The following is a 22998-nucleotide window of genomic DNA, read 5'->3' on the forward strand; positions in this document are numbered from 1 at the left end:
GGGTCAATCTGCCGTATTCGACGCCACGAATAAAGAGCAGTGACTTGTTGCACTTGGGAGGCCATTTAATGCTCTTCTATTGGCCGAACTGCCTCACTCACAGTACAAAAGGATTGGGTCTTCCACTCTCATTACTACTCGGCCCGCAGACCTAGCCAGCATCCTGAAAAGCAAATTTCGGATATTCAATATTGTGTAGATGGCCACGGCGTTATGACAGGTTGACACCAATACCCACTTTGAGTGGTGTTGGGGTGCTCGTTTCCTCTGCACATGTGTATCCTGCCACTTATTTTTTTCTCTTCGTTCCGCCATACGTAGCACGAGTACACGCAAGTACACGTCTGGTGAATCGAGTACCCTATAATATGGCCTCTGAACGGTTGTACACCACCACGGGGCAGGGGCGATGTACGTATACACTGGAAACCATGCTGTGACGAGCAATACAACGAGTGTATATACTACCAACACCGAGGTATTTGGGCACATCTAATGATCTTGAGACCGTACTGTGAGTAGTTCAGGTTGCTACAATGTTGCTACTCTGTCTGAATCGTAAGGGACAGAGTGTACGCCATGGGCCCGCGGAAAATGACAATCCTGGGGCCCTGCAGGGGCGTTGCCTAGACCACAGCCTAACATCACCGCCCTCCCTCCCATACTTCCGCTGTGGTGCGCTCGTCAATCTGCGTGTCTTGCTCAAGCGGCAAAGCCGCGACTTTCCTCTCGCCTTTCCAACCAACTTGCTTCGTACCCACCAGTGAGTCTCTATCGGTCCATCGCCGCCTTTGTGCACCGACGTCCATGTGATGTTATTCACAGGTATTTCTTCGTACAGATACCCAAGCTTGCCTGCCCTGCACTCTGTGTCTTTTCCTGCGGTCTCTTTTCGTTTGTTTATTGGCCTCCCTGATTTGAGTAGCATTCTGAACGCAAGATTGTTCACTCTGTTTCTCTGTCGTTTCCAGGAATAACGTAGGTTCAGCTGTTCCTGTCGTATTGCAGCTGATCACTGAACCTGGTCCAAAGGCAGAGCCATTTCCACCTTGTATCTCATCCTATGGCTTCAACAGATGACGTTTCCCGCAAGCGAGTAAAGTTGGAACGCTGCCCTCCAGGACATGATGGAAGGGATGTTGCCCTCTCCGACTTGGCGGGCGCCCTCTTCGACAGATACGTGAACGGGAAGGGAATCGACGACTTGGAAGAGGCGGACACTTTGAACCGTGCTGCTTTGGAACTCCGACCAGACGAAAACGGCCAGTATCATCGGTCCTCGTCACTCAACAATCTTGCTGTTTGTTTGTCAATCAAATACGACGAACAGGGGGTAGTTGATGACTTAGAAGAAGCCATTGCGCTCGGTCGCCATGCGCTAGAGCTCCGTCCACCAGGGCATGCTAATCGTGGCGTGTCTCTCTTCAATCTCGCTGACAATCTCCGGAAGAGGTTCGAGAAACAGGCTTTGATGCATGACTTGAATGAAGCAATTGAGCTGCACCATCAAGCTCTGGAACTATATCCCCCGGGACATCTTGATCGGTCTTCATCGCTCCGTGAACTTGCGCTCTGCCTCTCAGATAGATATGAAAATCAAGGGGGAATTGATGACTTGGAAGAAGTCGTGACCCTCAGACGTGCACAACTAGAACTTTGCTTGCGAGGGCATCCAAATCACACCGCATCTCTTCACAACCTTGCTTGTGATCTCAGGAGGAGGTTCACAAAAAAGGCTGTGATCAGCGACTTGGAAGAGGCAATTGAGCTGCTCCGTCAAGCTGTGAAACTACGTCTCCCTGGACATTTTGACAGGTCCTCGTCACTCTATGAACTTGCTCTTTGCTTGTCGAATCGATATGACAAGCAAGGGCTAGTTAACGACTTGGAGGAAGCCATTACACTCGGCCGTGGAGTACTAGCGCTCCGTCTCCCAGGACAGGCTAATCGTGGCGAATCTCTTCACAGTCTCGCTCGTGACCTCAGGAAGAGGTTTGTGAAACTGGCTGCGATACAGGACTTAGAGAAAGCGATCGAACTGCACCGTGCAACTTTGGAATTACGTCCGGCTGGACATCCTAATCGGTCGTTATCGCTCCGAGACCTTGCTCCCTGTCTGTCGAATAGGTACGACAAACTAGGGGTAATCGATGACTTACAAGAAGCCATCTCGCTTGGACGCATGGCACTGGAGCTCTGGCCTCCAGAGCACGCCGACCATGGCGAATCTCTCCACAATCTTGCTTGCGACCTCAGAAGGAGGTTCGCGAAGGAGTTTGCGATCTGCGACTTGCAAGAGGCGATTGAGCTGTTTCGTCCGGCTTTGGAACTACGTCCCTCCGGACATCCTGATCGGTCCTCATCGCTACATGAGCTTTCTTTATGCCTGTCGAATAGGCATGCTATGTACGGAGTGGTCGATGACTTGGAAGAAGCCATCGCGCTCGGGCGTGCAGCACTAGAGCTCTGTCCAACAGGGCATCCGAATCGTGCTGTAGTACTTTACAACCTTGCGCGCAACCTCTGGAAGATATTCCAGAAACAGATTAACATGCCCGAGTTGCACGGGTCGAATTTCCCTGATCAGGCTGCGGCGGTGGTTTGTCCAACAAGCAGTGCTGATGTCGCCTCTTCCCTTTTCGGGCTCTCAATAGATCTCTTGGGGCGGTTTCAGAAGCAGGCTGCAACGACTGACTTGGATGACGCCATTTCTCTTGCAACGTATGCTTTGGAGCTTCGATTATCTGATGAAGATGTTTCCGTTGCAAGATGGGTTCAGAGACTGGCCCAGGATGCAGATTCGGATGAGCCCGTCACGCCTGCTCGGGTGGCAGACAATCTATGTGTCCTTGCGAATTGCCATAGGGCCAGATATCAAACCAAGCACGCAATCGTCGACCTGAACGAGACCATCACATTATACTGTTATATACTGCAGCTCCGCCCGGCTGGGCATCCCGGTCGCGCTTCGTCCCTTCATGACCTTGCACAGTGTCTTGCAGAACGGTTTCGTCGGGAACCCGCGGCCGCCGATTTGGACCAGGTTATTGCGTTTGAACAAGAAGCCTTGGAATTACTTGTACGTGGAGATCCGGATTACGGCGCGTCTCGGTGCTGTCTTACGACCTACCTTCAAATGAAGATCAGTTCACAAGTTGCTATGATTTCCCCGGATCCTTCAGGTGTTGGCCACTTCGACATCGAGCAGATCATCCGTAATGTTGCATTCGATACTCTCAAAACTGCTCCAATTCGGCTGCTCCATACGCCTACTGGTGTCCTGTGCAGCCGGGATGCGCAGGTGTTGCAATTTATGCGCAGTCAACAGTGCAAACAATTGTTATCTCTGTGCACAGCATGCGATCGAGCTCAGCAGATGGGTCTCATCCAAACTAATCTCTCCGAATACTTCCAGTACGTCATGCTTTCTCACCGCTGGGGTGACGGTGAGCCATCATCGCGCGACATTGAGGGCTATCCGATATATGGCATGTCACCACTTTGGGGCTTTGGCAAGCTCCAAGCCTTCTGTGCTGTTGCTTGCGAGCTGGATTACTTATGGGCGTGGAGCGACACGTGCTGCATCGACAAACACAGCAGTGCCGAGGTTCAAGAAACGATAGGATCAATGTTCGCATGGTATCGGCAGTCTGCCTTGACCATCGTATACCTTTCTGACGTTCCCGACACCGGTTCGTTTGGAAGCAGTGAATGGTTTGGCCGTGTGTGGACGCTCCAAGAACTGCTGGCTCCCAAACGCATCCTATTCCACACCAAAAACTGGTCACTTTACAAGAACATCTCGTCTTCGAATCATGAAACCGATGTTGCTGTGCTGGATGAGCTCGAACGGGCAGCTGGAATAGAGTCCCGGTTCCTCACCAACTTTTTTCCAGGTTTGGATGATGCCCGTTCGAGACTCCAATGGGCGTCCTTGCGTCGAACCACGCGGCCTGAGGATATCGCCTACTCACTTTTCGGGATCTTTAATCTTCACTTCCAGTTCTGTATGGGGAATCTGCTGAGGACTCACTTGGCCGTCTTCTAGCCAAAATCATATCGCGGTCGGGGGATATTTCGGTTCTGGATTGGGTCGGCCAGGCATCATCGTTTCATAGCTGTTTCCCTGCTCACATCAGCTCGTATCAAACGGTATCATTGCCTCCACCCCAACTTAACACAGAAGAACTATCATCGACGATAAGTCAGGAGTTCTTGTCATTCGAAGTACTGCGTTGCTTCACTATGTCGCTCCTTCCTCGATTTCTCGGTCGCCCTTCGACACCATCAAGCACTGCCCCGACGATCCGGCTACGAACTCCGGATTCATACGCACCAAGCAACGTGTATGATTTCAACTCATTCACTAGAGCACCACTTCCGCGATTCCGCAATCGTTGCCTTATTCTGCCATGCATCGCCCACCGTGTCACAGCGGTTCAACTGACAGGTGAAGATCCATCGACACCGAGTTACACGTACAAAATCCACGCATGCGGTTTGAGGCCATTGGAGATTGCACTTCCAGACAAGCTAGAAAGTGTGACAATCTCTCAAGATGCTCTGCAACTCGTTCGCCCCTGGCACTCGAAGGGTCAGTCTGCCGCATTAGACGCCGCAAATGAAGAAAAGCTACTCGTTACACTTGGAAAGCCGTTTAAAGGACTTCTGCTAACTGAGCTGCCTCACTCGCAGTACAAAAGGATTGGGTCTTCTACTCTCATTACTGCTCAGCCCGTAGACTCGATCAGCATTCTGAAGAGCAAAATTCGGATATTCAATATTGTGTAGATAACCACGACATTATCATATGGACTGAGATTGGCACTCACTTTGTCACTCCTTTTCATGCGTTGCCTCGCCTACTTCTTCCTTGCACTTTAATCGATATTGGAATGCTTGTTTCCTTGTGCATATACTACTCGTCACTTACTTGTTTTCTCTTCTCCTTCGTTCAGCCATATGTTGTAGGAGCGCATGCAAACACCTGTGTGGTGGATCGTGTGCTATAAGCAATGCAACCTGACGATCTCGCCATCTTCCCTTGATACGTTTGGTGGGCCTCTCCTAGCCGTCCGCCATCCCTAGTGTTGCCCTGCCGTGGCCTTCTCTGCACATGCCACACAAGGCCAGTACGCACGCTCCCAAGTCGGCAGTATACCCTTAGTAGGCAACACTAGGAACATAATCTGAATTTACCTTTTAAGCTGTTGTTTGCAACGAGTGGGGAGGTATCAGACATGCAGGAACGCGCCTAAGCGGAGTGCATTACAGCTGTTCGCGAGATATTTCAATTCTGAGATGCGTGCTGCAAGACAAGGGAGTGGCAACAATCTCGAGGTTTTTCTCTCACGGCAAACCTTTCCCGAAACAGCTGTAGGGTAGAGGCGTGGCGCGTGCTTTTCGTACGCCGTCGCCCTCTGCCCTCTCCCTCCTACGGAGTCATCCACCACCCGCTGGTGTACTGCTGAGCTCCTCAATCCGTGACTCGCTCAAGCAGTCAAGCCGAATTTTCTCCCGCGTTTTCAACCAACCTGTACTTTTCGGGCCTATTGGTGAGTTCCTATCGGCCCATCACTGCGCCATACGCATGGACCTCCATGTAACGCTATTCACGCTTCGTTCTCTCTACCGACCGCCAGGATCTTTGCCTGTTCTGTACCTTGTGTCTTTACCTGCGGGTTCTTTGCGCTTTCCAATCAGCCGCCCAGATTGGGGTAGCGTTCTGGCACTCAAGATTGGTCACTCTGTTTCTCTGTCAGTTCCAAGGACAACGTAGGTTTGACTGTTCCTGTCTTATTGCAACTGACCATTAAGCCTGGTCCGAAGGTAGAGCCATTTCTGCCGTGTATATCATCATCCCAGCGTAACGTCATTCAATGGCTTCAACAGACGACGTTTCTCAGAAGCGAGCAGAGCTGGAACGCTGTCCTCCTGGGGAAGATGACCGGGATGTTGCCCTCTTCAACCTGGCGTGCGCCCTTCACGAAAGATACGATAAAGAGGAAGAAATCGACGACTTGAACGAGGCGATCACTTTCTACCGTGCTGCTTTGTCACTGCGACCAGTCGGGAATGACGATCGGTCTCTGTCACTCCTCAACCTCGCTTTCTGTCTTGGGATTAGGTATGACCAACAGGGGGCAGTCGACGACTTAGAAGAAGCCATCACACTTGAACGTGACACACTAGAACTCTCTCCACCAGGACACTACAATCGTGATGTATGTCTTTACAACCTTGCTACTCACCTCGAATGGAGGTTCCGCCAACAGGCTGACATGCGGGACCTGGATGAAGTGATTGACCTGCACCGTGCAGTTTTGGAACTATATCCCCCTGGACATCCTGAACGGTCTTCATCGCTTGATCAACTTGCCCTCTGTCTCTTGAATAGATATGAAGATAGGGGGATGGTTGATGACTTGGACGAAGTTGTGACACTCAGACGTGCAGCACTAGAGCTCTGTCCACGGGGCCATCCTGATCATGGCGAATCTCTTCACAACCTTGCTTGTGACCTCAGGAGGAGGTTCACGGCGAAGGCTGCGATCCGCGACTTGGAGGAATCGATTGAACTGCTCCGTTCAGCTCTCGAATTGCGTCCCCCTGGACATCCTGATCGGTCCTCGACGTTCCATGAGCTTGCTCTGTGTCTATCCAACAGATATGACAAGCTGGGGATAGTCGACGACTTGGAAGAAGCTATCGTGCGTGGACGTGCAGCACTAGACCTCCGTCCGCCGGAGCATGTCGATCGTGATGAATCTCTTCACGATCTCGCTTGCGCCCTAAGGAAGAGGTTCGTGAAGCAGGCTACAATACACGACTTGGAGGAAGCGATTGAGTTGCACCACGCAGCTTTGGAACTACGTCCCTCTGGACATCAATGTCGGTCTTCGTCACTCCGTGAACTTGCTCTCTGTCTGTCGAATAGATATGACAAGCTAGGGGTAGTTGATGACTTGGAAGAAGCCATCACGCTTGAACGTAAAGCGCTAGAGCTCTGTCCACCTGGGCATGCCGATCATGGTTCATCTCTCCACAACCTTGCTTGCGACCTCAGGAGGAGGTTCGCGAAAGAGCTTGTGATCGGCAATTTGCAGGAGGCGATTGAGCTGCTCCGCCCAGCTTTGGAGCTACGTCCCATCGGACATCCTGATCGGTCCTCATCGCTTCATGAGCTTGCTCTCTGTCTGTCAAATAGACATGACAAGCTGGGGGTAGTCGATGATTTGGAAGAAGCCATCGCGCTTGGACGTGCGGCACTAGAGCTCTGTCCAACAGGGCATCCCGATCGTGGCGTAGTTCTTTACAGCCTTGCGTGCAGCCTGTGGAAGAAGTTTCAGAAGCAGGCTGACATGCCCGAGTTGCGCAGGGAAATTTTCCTTGATCAGTCGGTGTCGGTGGTCTGTCCAACAAGCAGGGCCGATGTCGCCTTTTCCCTTTTCGAGCTTTCACTATACCTGTGGGACCGGTTTCAGAAGCAGGCTACGATGACCGACTTAGACAATGCTATTTGTCTTGCAACGTGTGCTGTAGAGCTCCGACTACCTCATGAAGATGCTTCCGTAGGAGCATGGGTTCAGAGGGTAGCCCAGGGGGCAGACTCTGGCGAACCCGTAATGCTTGGTCAAGCGGCAGACGATCTATGTGTCCTTGCAAATTGCTATAGGGCCAGATACCAAATTCAGCACGCAATCGTCGACCTGAACGAGGCCATCACATATTACCGATATATGCTGCAACTCCGCCCTACTGGACATCCCAGCCGCGCTTCGTCCCTTCACGACCTTGCACAGTGTCTAGCAGATCGGTTTCGTCAACAATCCACAGCAGCTGATCTGGACGACGCCATTGCCCTTGAGCAAGAAGTCCTCGATTTACTCGTACGTGGAGATCCAGGTTACGACGAGTCCCGGGTCTATCTTACGGCTTACCTCCAAACGAAGTTCAACTCACAGGTTGCTACGATGTCCACGGATGCCTCAAGTGTTACCCTCTTTGACGTTAAGCAATTTATCCGTAATGTTGCATTTGAAACCCTTAAGACTACACCGACCAGGCTGCTGCACACACCTACTGGCATCCTATGCAACCGTGATGCGCAGGTGTCACAATTCTTGAACAGTCAACAGTACAAACGGCTGGTGTCTCTGTGCACAACAGGCAGTCGGGCCCTGCAAATGGAACTCGTCCACACTAATGTCTCGAGACACTTCCAGTACGTCACGCTTTCTCACCGCTGGGGTGATGCAGAGCCATCATTGCGCGACATCGAGGGCCACTCGATATATGGCATGTCAACCAAGGGAGGCTTTGGAAAGCTCCAAGCCTTCTGTCGTGTTGCTTTGGAGCGGGATTACATATGGGCATGGAGCGATACGTGCTGCATCGACAAACACAGCAGTGCCGAGGTACAAGAAACGATAGGGTCAATGTTCGCGTGGTATCGGCAGTCTGCCTTGACCATCGTATACCTTTCTGATGTTCCCGGTGCTGGTTTTCTCGGCAACAGCGAATGGTTCAGACGCGGGTGGACCCTCCAAGAACTACTGGCTCCCAAAACCGTAGTATTCTATACCCAAGACTGGTCACTTTATAAGAGCTCAACGCCGTCGAATCATAAGACCGATGTCGCCGTGCTGGAAGAGCTGGAGAGGGCAACTGGAATAGAATCGCGTTTCCTCGCCAACTTTTTTCCCGGTATGGATGATGCACGCTCGAGACTGCAATGGGCATCATCGCGTCGCACCACCAGACCCGAAGATATTGCTTATTCGCTTTTTGGGATCTTCAATCTTCACCTTCCCGTTCTGTATGGCGAATCCGCCGAGAACGCGCTTGGCCGTCTTCTGGCGGAAATCATATCAGATTCTGGGGATATCTCGGTTCTAGATTGGGTCGGGGAGGCATCTTCGTTTCATAGCTGTCTCCCTGCTCACATCACCTCGTATCAAATATTGCCATCGCCTCGACTCCAACCTAATTCGGAAGAACAGTCATTGGCGATAAGTCAGGGGCTCTCGTCATTCGAGGTACTGCGTAACTTCGCCACGTCTCTACTCCCCCAATTTCTCAGTCGTTCTCTGACACCATCAAGCATTGCTCCGGCGGATCGGCTGCGAACTCCGGATTCATACGCACCAAGCGACGTGTATGATTTCAACTCATTTACTAGAGTACCCCTTCCGCGATTCCGCAACCGTTGCCTTATACTGCCGTGCATCGCCCACCGCGTCATAGCGGCTCAATTGAGAGGCGAAGATCTATCGGCACCGAGTTACACATACAAAATCCAGGCATGCGGTCTGAGACCACTGGAGGTTGAACTTCCAGACAAGCTAGAAAGTGCAACCATCTCACAAGGGGCTCTGCAGCTCGTTCGCCCTTGGCACTCGAAGGGTCAATCTGCCGTATTAGACGCCACAAGTGAAGAGCGGCTACTTCTTACACTTGGAAGGCCATTTAATGCTCTTCTGCTGATTGAAGTGCCTCATTCACAGTACAAAAGGATTGCGTCTTCTACGCTCATTACTGCTCAGCCCGCAGACTCGGCCAGCATTCTGAAAAGCAAAGTCAGGATATTTCATATTGTGTAGATATGTTCAATTTATGGCGACCCGGGATATCCATGACGTGATTGAGATGCGTCTGCGGGATCGATCTAGTACTGCTTTGTCTGTAACGGACGTATCAGTGTATAGACCAGGGTATGTATGTATGGTGTGTACATGCATCGGCGTCGTCGCACGTTCGAATCGGTCGATAGTACTGAACTGCTGAGCGTCGTATCCGAGTCACTTTGTTATACTCCACCGTCTACGCCGCACGCTATGGTGGGTGCCAGTCAGACATGCCACTGCAACGGAGTCGGACGGACAGATATGATTATTCACGTGTAGTGCTACTAGCGGCGCGTGCTGGCACGTCGGAGGTATCAGCCTAACCTGACGACATAGTAGTAACACAATCCGGGGATGAGACATTGTCATGATGGAATGTATTACCGAAAATTTAAGTAAAAAAGAACAAGAGAAGAAGTATGGTCAGTAAGGGCCGCCGAGGTGGAATGTCGGACCGGTGCGACGTGTATCACCATCACTGCTGCTCGCCGCTGCTTGGCAGTATCGAGGAGTTGTTGCTGACATCGTTTGGGAGGCAATGACAGCGCTCCCTGTCCCCACAATACCATTTGCGGGCGTCCAAGGTTGCTTTGAGGAGCCTTGTGTGTCATAGACGGGCGGCACTTCCATAAACCTTGAGGAAGGCTTCCTCATCTCCTTGAAATCTGGGGGAAAATAGACTCAGAGGGGGGAAGAAGCCTGGCAGTGTGACGAACGAACTTACTCATTGACAAATTCCGTCGCGATGACCTTTCGTTGGTAGTGCTTCGTGTTGAATCGCCGTCCATCCTTCCCGTTGTAGTAGTGGCGTGGCCAGTTCTTGAGCGGAATGTGCTGGCCAAGCCGGGGCTCACCCACTGTCCAATGGCGAAAAATGCCCCTCCAGGAGTCGGACTTTGGCGTCCGTACCCTATCCACATGGAAGACAGGCACGTTTGGAATGGACACTCCTAAGAGGAGGAAAAGGAGCGGGTGGTGGTCCTCTGGGGTCTAGTATGTGAAGGGAGGGTCGCCCAGATGGAGACGTCTGACAGTTCGAGGGCCTGTGGCACCCTGAACTGCATCCGAGTCGGTTGCACACTGGGAGCAAGTGGAATGGAAACGGACTGGATCACTGGAGACGACAAGGTTGTGCCGGTCTAGTGTGCAGGCGATGGGTGTGGCAGGGACTGGGTGGCTGGGATAGAAACAGACTGGATCGCCGGAGGATCGAGGTCGTGGTCTGTGCAGGCGAGTGTCGGTGGGCTCATATATGTGGCTGGTCAGTTGACGCAGTGGGAGTTACAGAATGAACAGGCTCACTGATCACTGGCATTGCCTGAGCGTCATTGCCAGAGAGTGGGGTTGAACGTGCGGAGGTCGAGACTATGGCCTTTACAACCAAATTGCTGAGGTTGCTGAGCTGTTGTCGAATCTCCCTTACGTCTGTTGACAATGAATAACTGAATTCTTTCAAGGTCGCGTGCAGCACTGCCATGTCTGCTGTTAGCGATGCATGGGCCATGTTGAGTGCCTCAGGGGAGGCCGGCCGGACGAGTGCGGCATCACCTGCGAGCAAACCATCAGCTTCGCATGAGACGGGTCGCGCTGTCGCCATCGGTGTGTTGCGCTGCATGGTCGTTTTCAAGCCACCGCGTTATGGTACACGTGTATAGGCTGATACCAACACTTACCTCTTGAACAAATTGTTCGGGACCAGTGAATGCATTCGGTTCAGGCACGGGTGGACCCTCCGAGAACTACTGGCTCCCCGAGTCGTACCATTCTGCAACCAAAAGTGGTCACTTTACAAGAACCTAACATCTCCGAATCATAAAATGAATGCCGCTGTGCTGGAAGAGCTGGAAAGAACAACTAGAATAGAGTCCCGGTTCCTCACTAACTTTTCTCCGGGTGTGGACGATGCACGTTCCACCATTCGGCCAGAGGATATCGCTTACTCACTTTTTGAGATCTTTACGTAGGTAAATCGTCTTCGTTATGCCAACTTGTGCTCCAATGGTCAAAGGGGGCCCATTATATAGTGTTCGGTTCGTATGTATTTATGAGTCCACCTGCAATATTTCATTACAATGCAGAGTTCGTGTACTCCGTAGTCGTCCCCGTTAGGCCGTCAGTCACAGCAGTCAGACTGGAGTTCACTGGACATATACACGCACGTACTCCTACAAGATACGACCGGACGAAGGAGAACAAAAAGTAAACGGCAGGACAACGTCAATACTGATACCAAGATATCATAACGCCGTGGCTATCTACACAATATTGAATATCCGAATTTTGCTATTTCAGAATGCTGGCCTGGTCTATGGGCTGAGCAGTAATGCGAGTAGAAGACGCCATCCTTTTGTGCTCGTTATGAGGTAGTTGACTCAACAAAAGAGCGTTAAATGGCCACTCAAGTGTAGAGAGCAGCTGTTCTTCAGTCGCAGCATCTAGTTCGGCAGATGAACCAGGAAGCTTCGAGTGCCAAGGGCGAACAAGATGCAGAGGACCCTGTGGCCGCGTTACATCTTCTAGCTTGTTTGGCAGTGTGGTTTCAAGTGACCTCAGACCGAATGCCTGGATGTTATACGTGTAACTCGTTGCGAATGGATCTGACCCTTTCAGATGAACCAAGGTGACACAATGGGCAATACATGGTAGTATGAGGCGGCGATTGAGAAAACGTGGAAGGGGCACCCTAGTGAGCGAGTGGAAGTCGTACGCGTCACCTGGGGAGTATGAATCTTCGAATGATATTGGTGGGGGACCCTGACTTATCGCCGCTGACGGTTCTTCCGCATTAGGTCGAGGTCGAAGCAACGGTAGCGTTTGGAACGAGGTGATCTGTGCAGGGAAACAACTATGAAACGGCGACGCCTCCCCAACCCAATCCAGAACTGAGATATCCCCAGACTGCGAGATGATTTCTGCCAGGAGACGCCCAAGCGCGTTCTCAGCAGATTCACCATACAGAACGGGAAGATGAAGATTAAAGATCCCGAAAAGTGAGTAGGCGATATCCTCAGGCCGCGTGGTACAACGTAATGACGCCCATTGGAGCCTCGAACGAGCGTCATCCGTACCTGGGGAAAAATGAGTGAGGAACCGGGATTCTATTCCAGTCGCCCTCTCCAGCTCTTCCAGCACCGCGATATCAGTTTTATGGTTCGAAGACGTGAGGCTCTTGTAAAGTGACCAGGGTTGAGTGTAGAATAATATGCTTCGGGAGGCTAGTAGTTCTTGGAGAGTCCACCTGGTCTGAACCATTCGCTGCTCCCGAACGAACCGGTATCCAGAACATCAGAGAGATACACAGTGGTTAGGGAAGACCGCCGATACCACACAAACATCGATCCTATGGCTTCTTGCAATCCGGCACTGCTGTCTTTGTCTATGCAGCACGTGTCACTCCATGCCCACAGGAAACCTCGTTCGCAAGCAACAGCGCAGAAGGTTTGCAGCTTTTTAAAGCCCTCCTTTGCTGACATATCATATATCAGGTGGCCCTCGATGTCGCGTAATGATGGCTCGTCTTCACCCCAACGGTGAGAAAGCATGACGTACTGAAAGTATTTCAAGATAGCCGTATGGACCTGCTCCATTCGCTGACCTGGGTCGCATACTGTGCACAGCGACACCAGCCGTTTGTACTGTTGGCTGTTCATAAACTGAGTCAACTGCGCATGCCGGTTGCACAGGATGCCAGTATGCGTGTGCAGCAGCCTGGTTGGTATGGTTTTGAGGATTTCGAATGCGACATTACGGATGAGTTGTTCGACATCAAAGTGGGTAACAGGTGAGACATTGGAGGACGTCACCGCAGCTCGTGACTCGACCCTCAGGCGGAGGTAGGTAGCAAGGGAGCACTGGGATAAATCGTAACCAGGATCTCCGGGTATGAGTACCTGCAAGACTTCTTGCTCCAACAAAATAGCCTCGTCGAGATCCGCTGTGGCGGATTGTCGACGAAACCGGTCTGCTAGACACTGTGCCAGGCTATTCAGGGATGAAGCATGAATAGGATGGCCAGTGGGGCGGAAGTGCAGTACATATCGACACAGTATTATGGCCTTGTTCAGGCCGACAGTCGCACGTTAATCGCCAGATCTATGCCTCACAAAGTAATTGACCAGAGCGCCTAGATTGTCTATCTCTCGACCAAGTACGGCAGGTGCATCTGATTCGGTGCCCTGGGCTAGCCTCTGAACCCAAGCTCTCTCGCGATGGGAGTCTCGTGGTAACCGAAGTTCCAGAGCATACGTTGCATAATAAATAGCATCGTCTAAGTCAGTTACCGCGGCCTCCCTCTGGAACCTGTCCCAGAGGTGGAGTGAGAGCTTGAGAAGCGAAGATGCGAGATCAGCCGTGCTTGTTGGATGGACCACCGGCGCGATTTGATGAAGAGAATTTGCGCCGTGCAACGCAGGCATGTCAACTTGTTTCTGAAACTTTGTCCAGAGGTTGTGAGCAAGGTCGTAAAGATATTTGCCACGATCGGGATGCCCTGGTGGACAGAACTCTAGTGCTGCACGTAAGAGCGAGATGGCTTCCTCCAAGTCACTGATGGCAGCCCGTTTGTCAAACCTGCCCTTGAGGCAGCGAGCGAGATTGTAGAGTGGCATCACGATGACGATGCCCTGGTGGACGGAGCTCTAGTGCTGCACGTGCGAGCGAGATGGCTTCCTCCAAGTCGCTGATGGCAGCCTGTTGGTTGAACCTGTTCTTGAGGTAGAGAGCGAGATTATTGAGAGTGGCATCACGATCAGGATGCCCTGGTGGACGGAGCTCTAGTGCTGCACGTGAAAGCGAGATGGCTTCCTCCAAGCAGCCGATTGCAGCCTGTTCGTCGAACCTGCTGTTGAGGTAGGCGGCGAGATCGTGGAGAGTGACACCACGAAGAGGATGCCCAGGTGGACGGAGCCCTAGTGCTCTACGTCCAAGCGTGATGGCTCTTTCTAAGTCTTTGACTGCTCCCTGCTCGTCATATCTATCCGACAGACAGCAAGCAAGATTGTTGAGTGACCTGGACCGATGATACCACACGCTTTCGACTGGTCGGAGTTTCAAAGCAGCGCGATGCAAATCGATCGCCTCGTTCAAGTCGTCGATTTCACGCTCTTTTTTTATCTCTCATGGAGTGCGCACGCTAGGCGGAGGAGGGCATCATACCGGCCACCTTCCCCTGGAGGATACTGTTCCAAGTTTTTTCGTCTGAGGAAAACCTCGTCTGTCGAAGACATTGAACGTCGTTACACCAGGATGATATACACGACGGAAACGGTTCTGCCTTCGTGCTAGGTTCGGTGATCACTTGCAATAAGACAGGGACAGAAAAGTCATACCCTTTGAAACGAGAAAGAAACCTGGTGAGCGATTTTGAGGGTCAGCTGAACGCTGCTCAAATCAGCGACGCTAACCAAGCAACCCAAAAGAACCCACAGTAAAGACACGAAGTCTCGAGCAGGCAACCTTGGATGTCGGTACGAAGCACAAACTGTGGATAACGTCACACGCAGGTCAATGCATATAACGCAACGATCGTCCGATAGGAACTCACCAGTAGATGCGAAATGCGTAAGTTGGTTAGAAAGGCGAGAAGAAACTGGGCTCTGCTGCTCGAGTGAGTCACACAACTTGAAGAACTGGGGAGGCGCTCACCAGCAGAGCAACGGTTGGTGGACGTTTGTGGGAGAGAGAGGGCACGGGGCTGGCGCAGGCGTGCGAAAAGCATAGGCCCCACCCCTTCTCTAGGCCCTGCCGTACACGTCCCTGGATGTCTGATGCTCCCCAAGAACTCAAGCTTCTTAGTCAGTCCCCCTCTGTGACAAACGCAATGGCGATACTCTGCGATACTGCATGCCCACCTGATCCAGTGGTGCGAGGCCGCCGTTCGTAAGGGAAACTGGCTATGCGCCCTTCCTGAAACTGGTTTCGTTGGTGGACCTCCAGGTACTGCCTATGCCGACCCATAGCCGATCGCTGACTTCGTCGCTGGTGGGGACCCTTGTTGGCGAAATTAACGTCTGCGGAACTACCGCTGCCTTTCTTCTGAAGGACATGAGCAGGCTCGTGACTGCTGATATAACGTCAGCTACCGAGTGCGTCGGACTGATAGAGTTCACAACCTGCCTCGTGCCACAAATGAAATGAATAGCATAGCGCCGTGTCTCCCAGGTTGCACTCAGATTTACTGTGCATGAAGTCGCGTTCGTCCCACTCGAGGTCGTACCACACGCACCTTGAACGCAGAGGAAGTTATGAGATATATTCCTATCGTTGCCCAACAAGTACATCTCAGCGACTTGGGAGTTTGCGTACTGGCCGTTTGTGGTGTATGCAGAAAAGGACATACAGGGTGACACCAGGGGCTACTCCACGACACGTATCAGGGGATAGTCGGCAGATCATTAGGTGTGCCGCAATTCCTCGGTATTGGTATACTGTATATACTTGTTACATTGCTTGGCACAGCACGGTTTCCAATGTATGCGTCTCTTCCTGCCCTGTGATGGTGTGAAACCGTTCAGAGGCCGTACAATGTGGTACCTGGTTCACCAGATGTGTTTGCATGCATTCTGGTAGTACGTAAGACGGAACGAAGGGTGAAATTGAAAAAAAGGCAAGTGGAAGGACATACTGGCACAAGGAAAACGCACATTCCATTATCAATCAAGGTGCGAGAAAAACATACACAAGGCAACACATGAAAGGAATGACCAAGTGGGTGTCGATGCCAGATCGGCGTGCACCCCTGGCCCGTACGCGACACAACATGGAAACAGCAGATGGCACATAAAACGAAATAACATACGTACTCGGAAGCAGGACAGGTGTACAGGTATGGCTGAGGATATAATTGGACAGTCTTGAGCACCACAGGAGCGGAAGTATGAGTGCAAATCTGAGTCGGAAGGTAGGGGAAAGCTGCTACACCGGTGCCATCCTCGCCGCTTTCATTCGCTAGATACGAACCTCGGGAATAAATAGACGACTGCATGAAAATGACGCGAAGGCGCCCCTCCGCCACCGCAGGAGACGTTCGAGTGAGAGATCGTAGGGATCGAGCATTGCTGGTCGGGGGCGGATTGGTGGTAGATTCTACAGGAGGTGCAGTGATAGAGTATAAGCCGGCGAGGGGATTTGCAGTAGTATTCGGAAGTAGCGTTCGTTGAACCAGCTTTTCCTGTGCATCAAAGAAGGGGTTACTTGCCAGTCTCTTCAGCGGAACGGCCACAAAAGAGAATTTTTCATGCGTTGCCTGATCACGTGCCTTGCTTTCGCACTTGCCTCTGTGCCACTCCGAGTCAGATCAAAAGATACAGCGCTGCTCCTGGCCTCAGATTGCATCGTATGGTTGTTGCCCTACTCCAACCGGCGTCTGCTCTCGCCCAGAGCTTTTGGTACATACCACACGTTACCACCTCAGATAACTCCCAGTCACCCTTAACCACTGCTGTATCCGACTGCGAACTCCGCATCCACCTTCTCTTCAGGCAGCCAGATTTCTTTGAGCACTGTCACTTGTGCGTGTGCGGCCGTGTTTCTTCTTGCTAACTTACACATTTTCTTTGTTCTAAGTGCTCTCCATCTTCCTGCTACGTGACGTCGCAAATAATGCCTCACATCACTCACTCGGGGTCGCTTACCAGATGTCAACGAGGATTGTTGAGAAGAAAAATTATCCATGAGACAATTCCCCCCTTCAAGCGCTACTGAGAAGCTGGCAGCGATGTTCAGTCATTCCCCAACTGTACCAATTCTGGGAAAAAATCATCCAAGGGCCCTCGTATTCGTGAATGTTGTGGTACATTACAACCTTTTGCGGAATACCATGCTGACCTGGTTGCTGAGATGTCTTTGCAGTGTAAGGGGAAGTGCAAGTACGACGTTCAAGGGACCCGGGTCAAGGCTAATAGCTGCTTGGAGATGATAAGACTGATAACTTTGATACTGATGGCTCTTTGACTACAGCCGAGTGGGGCATCGCGGTAGCCTCGTCGTCATGCATGCTGTATTGTCACTATTTCTTGAATGTGCTCTTCGAGAACAATCTCCTACATATTACTGCCAACCCTGTTTCCGGGCTAACCCCTAATCAGACGGTGTCACAGCAAACACCAGCATGGTCTTCCACCCCGCAAGAGTTGCCGTGCCCACCTACAGTGGGATTGTCAGGGAGGGCACCAGCTAGTGTCGGGCTTCGCGGGTTACTTGCACCCAAAAGGTATGGCAATTAGCCCTCTGTTTTATACGTGGATGTGGCATACAGGAAGTCGAACGGTGCTCCGTCGCGCTCGGGTGAGAAGACGTGCTTGATCTTCGCCAGGCGCTTCGGTGTACTGTACCTCACCACTCTGGTGATGAAGAACATAGCTGTGAATCGCCAGTGGGCTGTGAGACAACAGGTTGCTAGTTCCCATACTAATTCACTAATTAACTAAAGCGATGCAGGGCACCCCGATTCGAAAGCCAGGTACGGGGAAGTCGATCAGCGGAAAAATGACGGATGAACATCTTGATTGCCAAACGATAAAGTCAGTCGTGCCAGACGATGTAGTAAGTGTACAAGTACTTGACAGTGTCGTTCCTTTATATAGAGTACATCGCTATCCTTAAGCCATATAGACGCTGTCAGGATATCCGAAGCAATGAGGTGCAACACACGTGCACGCTCCGCTGCAGATCTGTATAAGCATGGCATACAGGTTCAGAGGGCACACAATAAATACCTGAGTGGCACCAATAGCCTAGGTAATTTATTGCGAGAGCTCAGGAACACGTTTCTTGAGCGGAACGCCAGCATCGAGCTTTTTGAATATTTCTGAAGAGAGGAGTCCATTATTGACCATGGCCTCAAGCAAGTCACGCATCCAGGTCTGGCAGTTATTGACACGGGATTCTTTGTTGAACTTAACGGCCTTTGCAAGTGCTATAATCTGGTCGCGCTGTGTCCGGGTGTACTGGCCAAGAACGTAAGATGTGTTTCCCTGTGTGGATCGATCGGAGTCAATCTTGACCTGCGGTGTGTGGAATTGGTAGTTGCCTGGTCCACCGGTGAGGTGGATAATCTGAGTGTAGCTATTTCCCTCTAGATCAACCCCATTCGTCCATTGAAGAAGAACGTGACGGTCATCGGGGTTTTCTGCCACCAAACCGTCTGCCTGGAGCACAATCTCCTTCGTGGTGTCGTTATCCGGGTACTGATTACCAAACGGGTTGATAGCGAGACGACGAGCTGCGGCAGCCATGTCTTGAGGAAATGAGATTAAGGAATGTAGTTTGCGGTAAAAGGGCTCACTGAGGGTAAAGTAGAAGCGGGTTTAATGAAACAAGCGGTGACAGCCTGAAAGAGGTTCAAAACGTAGATGGCCTGGCAGACTTGAGACTCAGGGAAGCGACTATTCATGCAGTTTACGGGACTGGCGCTACTCCACTCTCGCAACCCTCCTTTCTGGGAGGTGACTGCCTAGGCAGAGCAAGTGTCTTGTCCTGCCCGCTCGAGTTCTGTAACATGAGTAATGCAGAAGTTTCCCTTGTCAATGATTTATATATTTCCCAACATAAAAGAGATGGTGACGAGTGCACCTCTGTTGAGTTTTATGCAGTAGAACGATTGTTTTGAAAAACAATAGACATGCCCTAAATGAGTACTACAATAGATCTGTAGCGAAGAACCACTTCGATCCGATTCTGCGGAGTAAAGCTTCGAAGAGTATGATGGCGGGGAGTCACTTGATCAAGCACCCGCTCTGGATCATTGAAACAGATGGTGACGAACCCACCTCTGAGCGTTGTGGAACGGTTGTTTCGAAGAACATAGACATGCTCTGTAATGGGTATTTAATCCCTGATCCAATTCTCCGGGATGGAACTTGGAAGAGTGATATGAACGAGGAGTCATGCGTGCCTCACGCGCACGACTCAATAAAGGACATTCGAACTTCGAACTTCGCTTGTACCACTCCCTATGTAAATAAGTAAACCAGTTTCGGCTCTCGACCGCTCTCGAACTCGCCTTCCGCGCCTCTCCTATCGCCCATCTTCAGCTATGCCATCAGCGACCGCAAGTCCTTTACAATCTCCCGATATTGTCTTTCATATTCGTTTGTTCAGTGTGCTCCAGACACCTCAAAGGGTATTCTCCCTTCACCGGCCAACGCGGAGGAGCTTGTAGCCCTGGAACGTGTCACTCCAGGTGGAGAAAAGCCCGTCTCTAGATTCGCACTCGGTATTCTGGTCAAGTTCGGTTGGGACCATGACGCTGAAGTCCGTGCTCTGCAGTTCGTTCACGGACGCCTTTCTGTCCCTATACCTCGTGTGTTACATCACGCCCCCTTCCCCAACGCCGTCGTCGAGCCCTGGAACTGGAACACGAAGAGCGTGTGGTATTTCTTCATGGAAGAATGCCGTGACGTGCCCCTGAATACCGTTATTGGCAGCATGTCCCCTATCGAACTCAACCACATCGCTGATCAGCTGCTTGTCGTTCTCAAAGACATGCGCTCATACACGAGCACGATGATCGGGTCCGTCACTGGTGGTCCGTACAATAACCGGTTCATGCCCTACCCCCGACAACCTCCACACGCATTTTCGAGCATCCAGGAGTACCTCGGCTACTATCGCAGCATATTCCTCGATATCTGTGGAGAAGAATTCGTGAATGAACTGTTCAGCTCCTTGCCCACAGAGGCAAATGCCTACCTCACTCACGGCGACCTTCTCCCTCAGAATATTCTCGTCGAAGGCTCCACGAGCGCAGGGATCATCGACTGGGAGACCGCCGGCTACTATCCCGAATTCTGGGAATATTGCCGGATGCACGACCCAGGGTTGATGACGCCTGCATGGGCTCACGAGTCCTTGCCCGCATATTCCCAGGTCCGCGTCTGTATATCAAATCCTTCGTTATCTCCGTTACAACGATGTATGCTTTGGGTAGCGCAGTCTCTGAGTCTGGCTTGGTCCAGACCTCTGCACATGCCCTGCAGGAGGAGACTAAATCTAATATCTAAGCAGGCTAGCTTACCGCATTAGCGTACTCAATGGGCGTCAGACATCTCGGTCTGGCCACCATCACAAATGTTTAGGCAAATCCTAACCATGGAAGCCGTCAATTTTGATCACCTGGTCCAGCAATAGTTTGAAGCCATCGTGGCATTTTTCTGCACTTCGTTGAAATCTAATGAAGGTATGAGTTTCTCAGTGTATGAAGTAGTCACTATATTTGTACCTAACAAAGGTATGAGTTTCTACACTACATCAGTACCAAGTAAATGAGTGGGAATCTAGCTATACTCACCTCAGTGTATGAAGTAGTCACTGAGGTGGAAAACAATGGTGTGGAAAATTTATAGTATGGTAATTAGTAAGCATGTTGATATTGGAATTTAATTCTGAGGGTTTGGGAGAAACTCTGAGCCCTCTGGGTGAAACTCCAAGACACTACCATAATTCTGGATCACATTCTTGACACTCCCCCTCAATTGGAACAAAGTCCAAGTGCAGATGTGAAGTGTTTCGCCTTGATGCTAGGTAGAGGTTTGGTAAGGGTATTGGCAACCATGTCATCAGTAGGACAATAAATTAAATGAGAGGAATGATTTTCCACAGCAAACATCAGGAAATTAACACTTTACTATTTTTGACCTTTTTGTGACTGTTTTTGGCTTTTTTGTGACTATTGTGACTATTTGTGACTTTTTGGGAAGGAACCTACTATCTGTACTTTTTTTTTTGACCACATACAGCATTTTGAAGAATGAAAAGAGAACAGAATCTATTGAGACAACTAAGTGATGATATCTAAGCCAAGAAGACTAGAAAATGTCTGAAAATTCAGAGATATTGAGCCATTGGTGTGATGCACACTGTCTGAGAGAAAAATCACAATATCTCTTTGGAACCTCCATCAATTTGAATGTATGTGGTATCTACTGAAAGCTATGAATTAGGTGGTTTGAACAAGACCAAAATCAGCAAGAAAAGTGCAGCCATGCCTGCAGGACATGGGTAATGATAGTAGATTCCTTCCCAAAAAGTCACATTAGTCACAAAAAGTCAAAAATAGTAAAGTGTTATTTTCCTGATGAAATGAATGAAATGGTATTGTATATTGATGTGCTTGGTGCAAGCATGATAGCTGCCATCTTTGGTAAGTGTGATGGTGGATTGACTGTTGGAATACAGTGGGATAGGGTGTTTGAGTGGTTGGAAAACTTCCCCAACGAGTTGTCAAAGCCACAGGCCCTCTTTGGCTGCATGAGTTGCTGTGATGTACTCCACTTCAGCAGTGGAGAGTGTTATGAGTTCTTGTTTCTGCAAAGCCCAACTGATAGCTCCTCCATCCAGTAGATAGGCATATCCACTTATAGCCTGTCAATACTCCTGTGAAGCTCCATCTGCATCAGTATAGCCCTCAAGGCCTCATTCTGAATTTCTGAACATCAAGGCAAGTGCTTTTGTGCCTGAGATATACCTGTAGCTTCATTTCATGGCCTCCCAGTGAGTCATGTTGGGTGCATTGTTGAACTGCATGACTGTGGAGACAGCAAATGCAATGTCAGGGCATGTTCCAACAGTGAGGTGCATGAGGGAGCCAACAGCAGCATGGTAGGGTATGTTTTTCATGTGTGCAGCTTCTTCAGCTGGCTGTGGAATTTCTCTGTGGGAGAGTTTTATGCCAGGGTCCATTGGAATTGCAGCTGGCTTGCAGTCAGTGAGGTTGTATTTCATTAGGATAGCCTTGATGTATGACTGCTGCAACAGGGATATGGTGCAGGCTTCTCTATTCTGCATCACCTTCATTCTGAGTAGCCAACTGATGGGCCCTAGGTCAGAGATTTTGAAACAAGTGCTTATCTCCTGTTTGAATGAGTGAATTAATGATGGGGAACTGCCTGTTACAGTGCAGTTGTCAACATGGCTGGTGAGGATGAGGATTTCTGATCCTATGCGACCATAGAATACTCCCCAGTCTGCATGTGCCCTGGTAAGCCCAAGGTCTGTGAGAGTTGCACACAGCTTCTGGTACCACTGAAGTGTGCCTTGTTTCAAGCTGTATAATGCTACATTTAGCTTCCCAACTGGACAGGAAAAATTCCGCCCTACAGCATAGCCCTCAGGGAGCTCCATGTAGATGTCTTCACCATCTCTGAGTTTTCCATTGAGGAATGCCAAGTGGAAATCAAATATGTCGATATCCCAGTCATTGTGTGTGGTGATTGCTAGTATGGTGTGGAGAGATGTGAGTCTTGTGACAGGAGCATATGTTTCATCATAGTCAATGCCCTGGATCTGAGAGTAGCCCTTAGCAACTAGGTGGGCCTTGTACTTCTTGATCTCTCCAGTGGCATTGTGTTTGATCCTGAAGACCCATTTGCATCCT

The 22998-nt window shown here is 50.6% G+C and overlaps 7 protein-coding genes across 7 annotated transcripts; 3 read left to right on the top strand and 4 right to left on the bottom strand.

Moving 5' to 3' along the window:
• Positions 1-90: 90 nt before the first annotated feature.
• Positions 91-808, bottom strand: F5J12DRAFT_831438 (uncharacterized protein; the record flags this gene model as incomplete). Its single annotated transcript, XM_051745743.1, has 1 exon — positions 91-808. A coding segment is annotated over exon 1 (395 nt), but the record flags the coding sequence as incomplete, so codon positions are not given.
• Positions 645-4983, top strand: F5J12DRAFT_939108 (uncharacterized protein). The gene is made up of 2 exons (XM_051749659.1): positions 645-4007; positions 4049-4983. The coding sequence occupies exons 1-2, from the start codon at positions 1064-1066 to the stop codon at positions 4789-4791; spliced, it is 3687 nt and encodes a 1228-aa protein (XP_051599916.1). The 5' UTR covers positions 645-1063; the 3' UTR covers positions 4792-4983.
• Positions 4984-5648: 665 nt separating this feature from the next.
• On the top strand, positions 5649-9635 carry F5J12DRAFT_99076 (uncharacterized protein). The gene is made up of 2 exons (XM_051750152.1): positions 5649-5779; positions 5834-9635. The coding sequence occupies exon 2, from the start codon at positions 5880-5882 to the stop codon at positions 9600-9602; it is 3723 nt and encodes a 1240-aa protein (XP_051599917.1). The 5' UTR covers positions 5649-5779; positions 5834-5879; the 3' UTR covers positions 9603-9635.
• A 2070-nt stretch (positions 9636-11705) lies between these two features.
• Positions 11706-14998, bottom strand: F5J12DRAFT_913103 (uncharacterized protein). The gene is made up of 6 exons (XM_051749084.1): positions 14954-14998; positions 14788-14898; positions 14196-14728; positions 13742-14161; positions 12898-13681; positions 11706-12841 (listed from the first exon to the last, which is right to left on the bottom strand). Exons 2-6 carry the CDS (start codon positions 14849-14851, stop codon positions 11910-11912), a joined length of 2733 nt encoding a protein of 910 aa, XP_051599918.1. The 5' UTR covers positions 14852-14898; positions 14954-14998; the 3' UTR covers positions 11706-11909.
• Positions 14999-16048: 1050 nt separating this feature from the next.
• F5J12DRAFT_99198 (uncharacterized protein) lies at positions 16049-16822 on the bottom strand. Its single transcript, XM_051750153.1, has one exon. It carries the CDS (start codon positions 16606-16608, stop codon positions 16135-16137), a length of 474 nt encoding a protein of 157 aa, XP_051599919.1. The 5' UTR covers positions 16609-16822; the 3' UTR covers positions 16049-16134.
• Positions 16823-18355: 1533 nt separating this feature from the next.
• Positions 18356-19116, bottom strand: F5J12DRAFT_99274 (uncharacterized protein). The gene is made up of 2 exons (XM_051750154.1): positions 18910-19116; positions 18356-18861 (listed from the first exon to the last, which is right to left on the bottom strand). The coding sequence occupies exon 2, from the start codon at positions 18857-18859 to the stop codon at positions 18368-18370; it is 492 nt and encodes a 163-aa protein (XP_051599920.1). The 5' UTR covers positions 18860-18861; positions 18910-19116; the 3' UTR covers positions 18356-18367.
• A 935-nt stretch (positions 19117-20051) lies between these two features.
• F5J12DRAFT_905639 (uncharacterized protein) lies at positions 20052-20553 on the top strand (the record flags this gene model as incomplete). The annotated part of the gene is made up of 3 exons (XM_051748687.1): positions 20052-20218; positions 20288-20470; positions 20493-20553. The coding sequence occupies 3 exons, from the start codon at positions 20052-20054 to the stop codon at positions 20551-20553; spliced, it is 411 nt and encodes a 136-aa protein (XP_051599921.1).
• Between the last annotated feature and the right edge of the window lie 2445 nt (positions 20554-22998).

Source organism: Pisolithus orientalis, assembly GCF_024613125.1.
Source record: "Pisolithus orientalis strain OTSU chromosome Unknown F5J12scaffold_14, whole genome shotgun sequence".
Lineage (NCBI taxonomy): Eukaryota > Fungi > Basidiomycota > Agaricomycetes > Boletales > Pisolithaceae > Pisolithus > Pisolithus orientalis.

Coding starts and splice junctions, on each gene's coding strand:
- F5J12DRAFT_939108 (XM_051749659.1), top strand. CDS start 1,064: ATGGCTTCAACAGATGACGTTTCCCGCAAGCGAGTAAAGTTGGAACGC. Junction 4,008..4,048: donor TAATCTTCACTTCCAGTTCT/GTATGGGGAATC, acceptor GCCGTCTTCTAG/CCAAAATCATATCGCGGTCG.
- F5J12DRAFT_99076 (XM_051750152.1), top strand. CDS start 5,880: ATGGCTTCAACAGACGACGTTTCTCAGAAGCGAGCAGAGCTGGAACGC.
- F5J12DRAFT_913103 (XM_051749084.1), bottom strand. CDS start 14,851: ATGTCTTCGACAGACGAGGTTTTCCTCAGACGAAAAAACTTGGAACAG. Junction 13,682..13,741: donor TAGACAATCTAGGCGCTCTG/GTCAATTACTTT, acceptor GGCCTGAACAAG/GCCATAATACTGTGTCGATA. Junction 12,842..12,897: donor CTCTGATGTTCTGGATACCG/GTTCGTTCGGGA, acceptor AAGAACTACTAG/CCTCCCGAAGCATATTATTC.
- F5J12DRAFT_99198 (XM_051750153.1), bottom strand. CDS start 16,608: ATGCAGTCGTCTATTTATTCCCGAGGTTCGTATCTAGCGAATGAAAGC.
- F5J12DRAFT_99274 (XM_051750154.1), bottom strand. CDS start 18,859: ATGGCTGCCGCAGCTCGTCGTCTCGCTATCAACCCGTTTGGTAATCAG.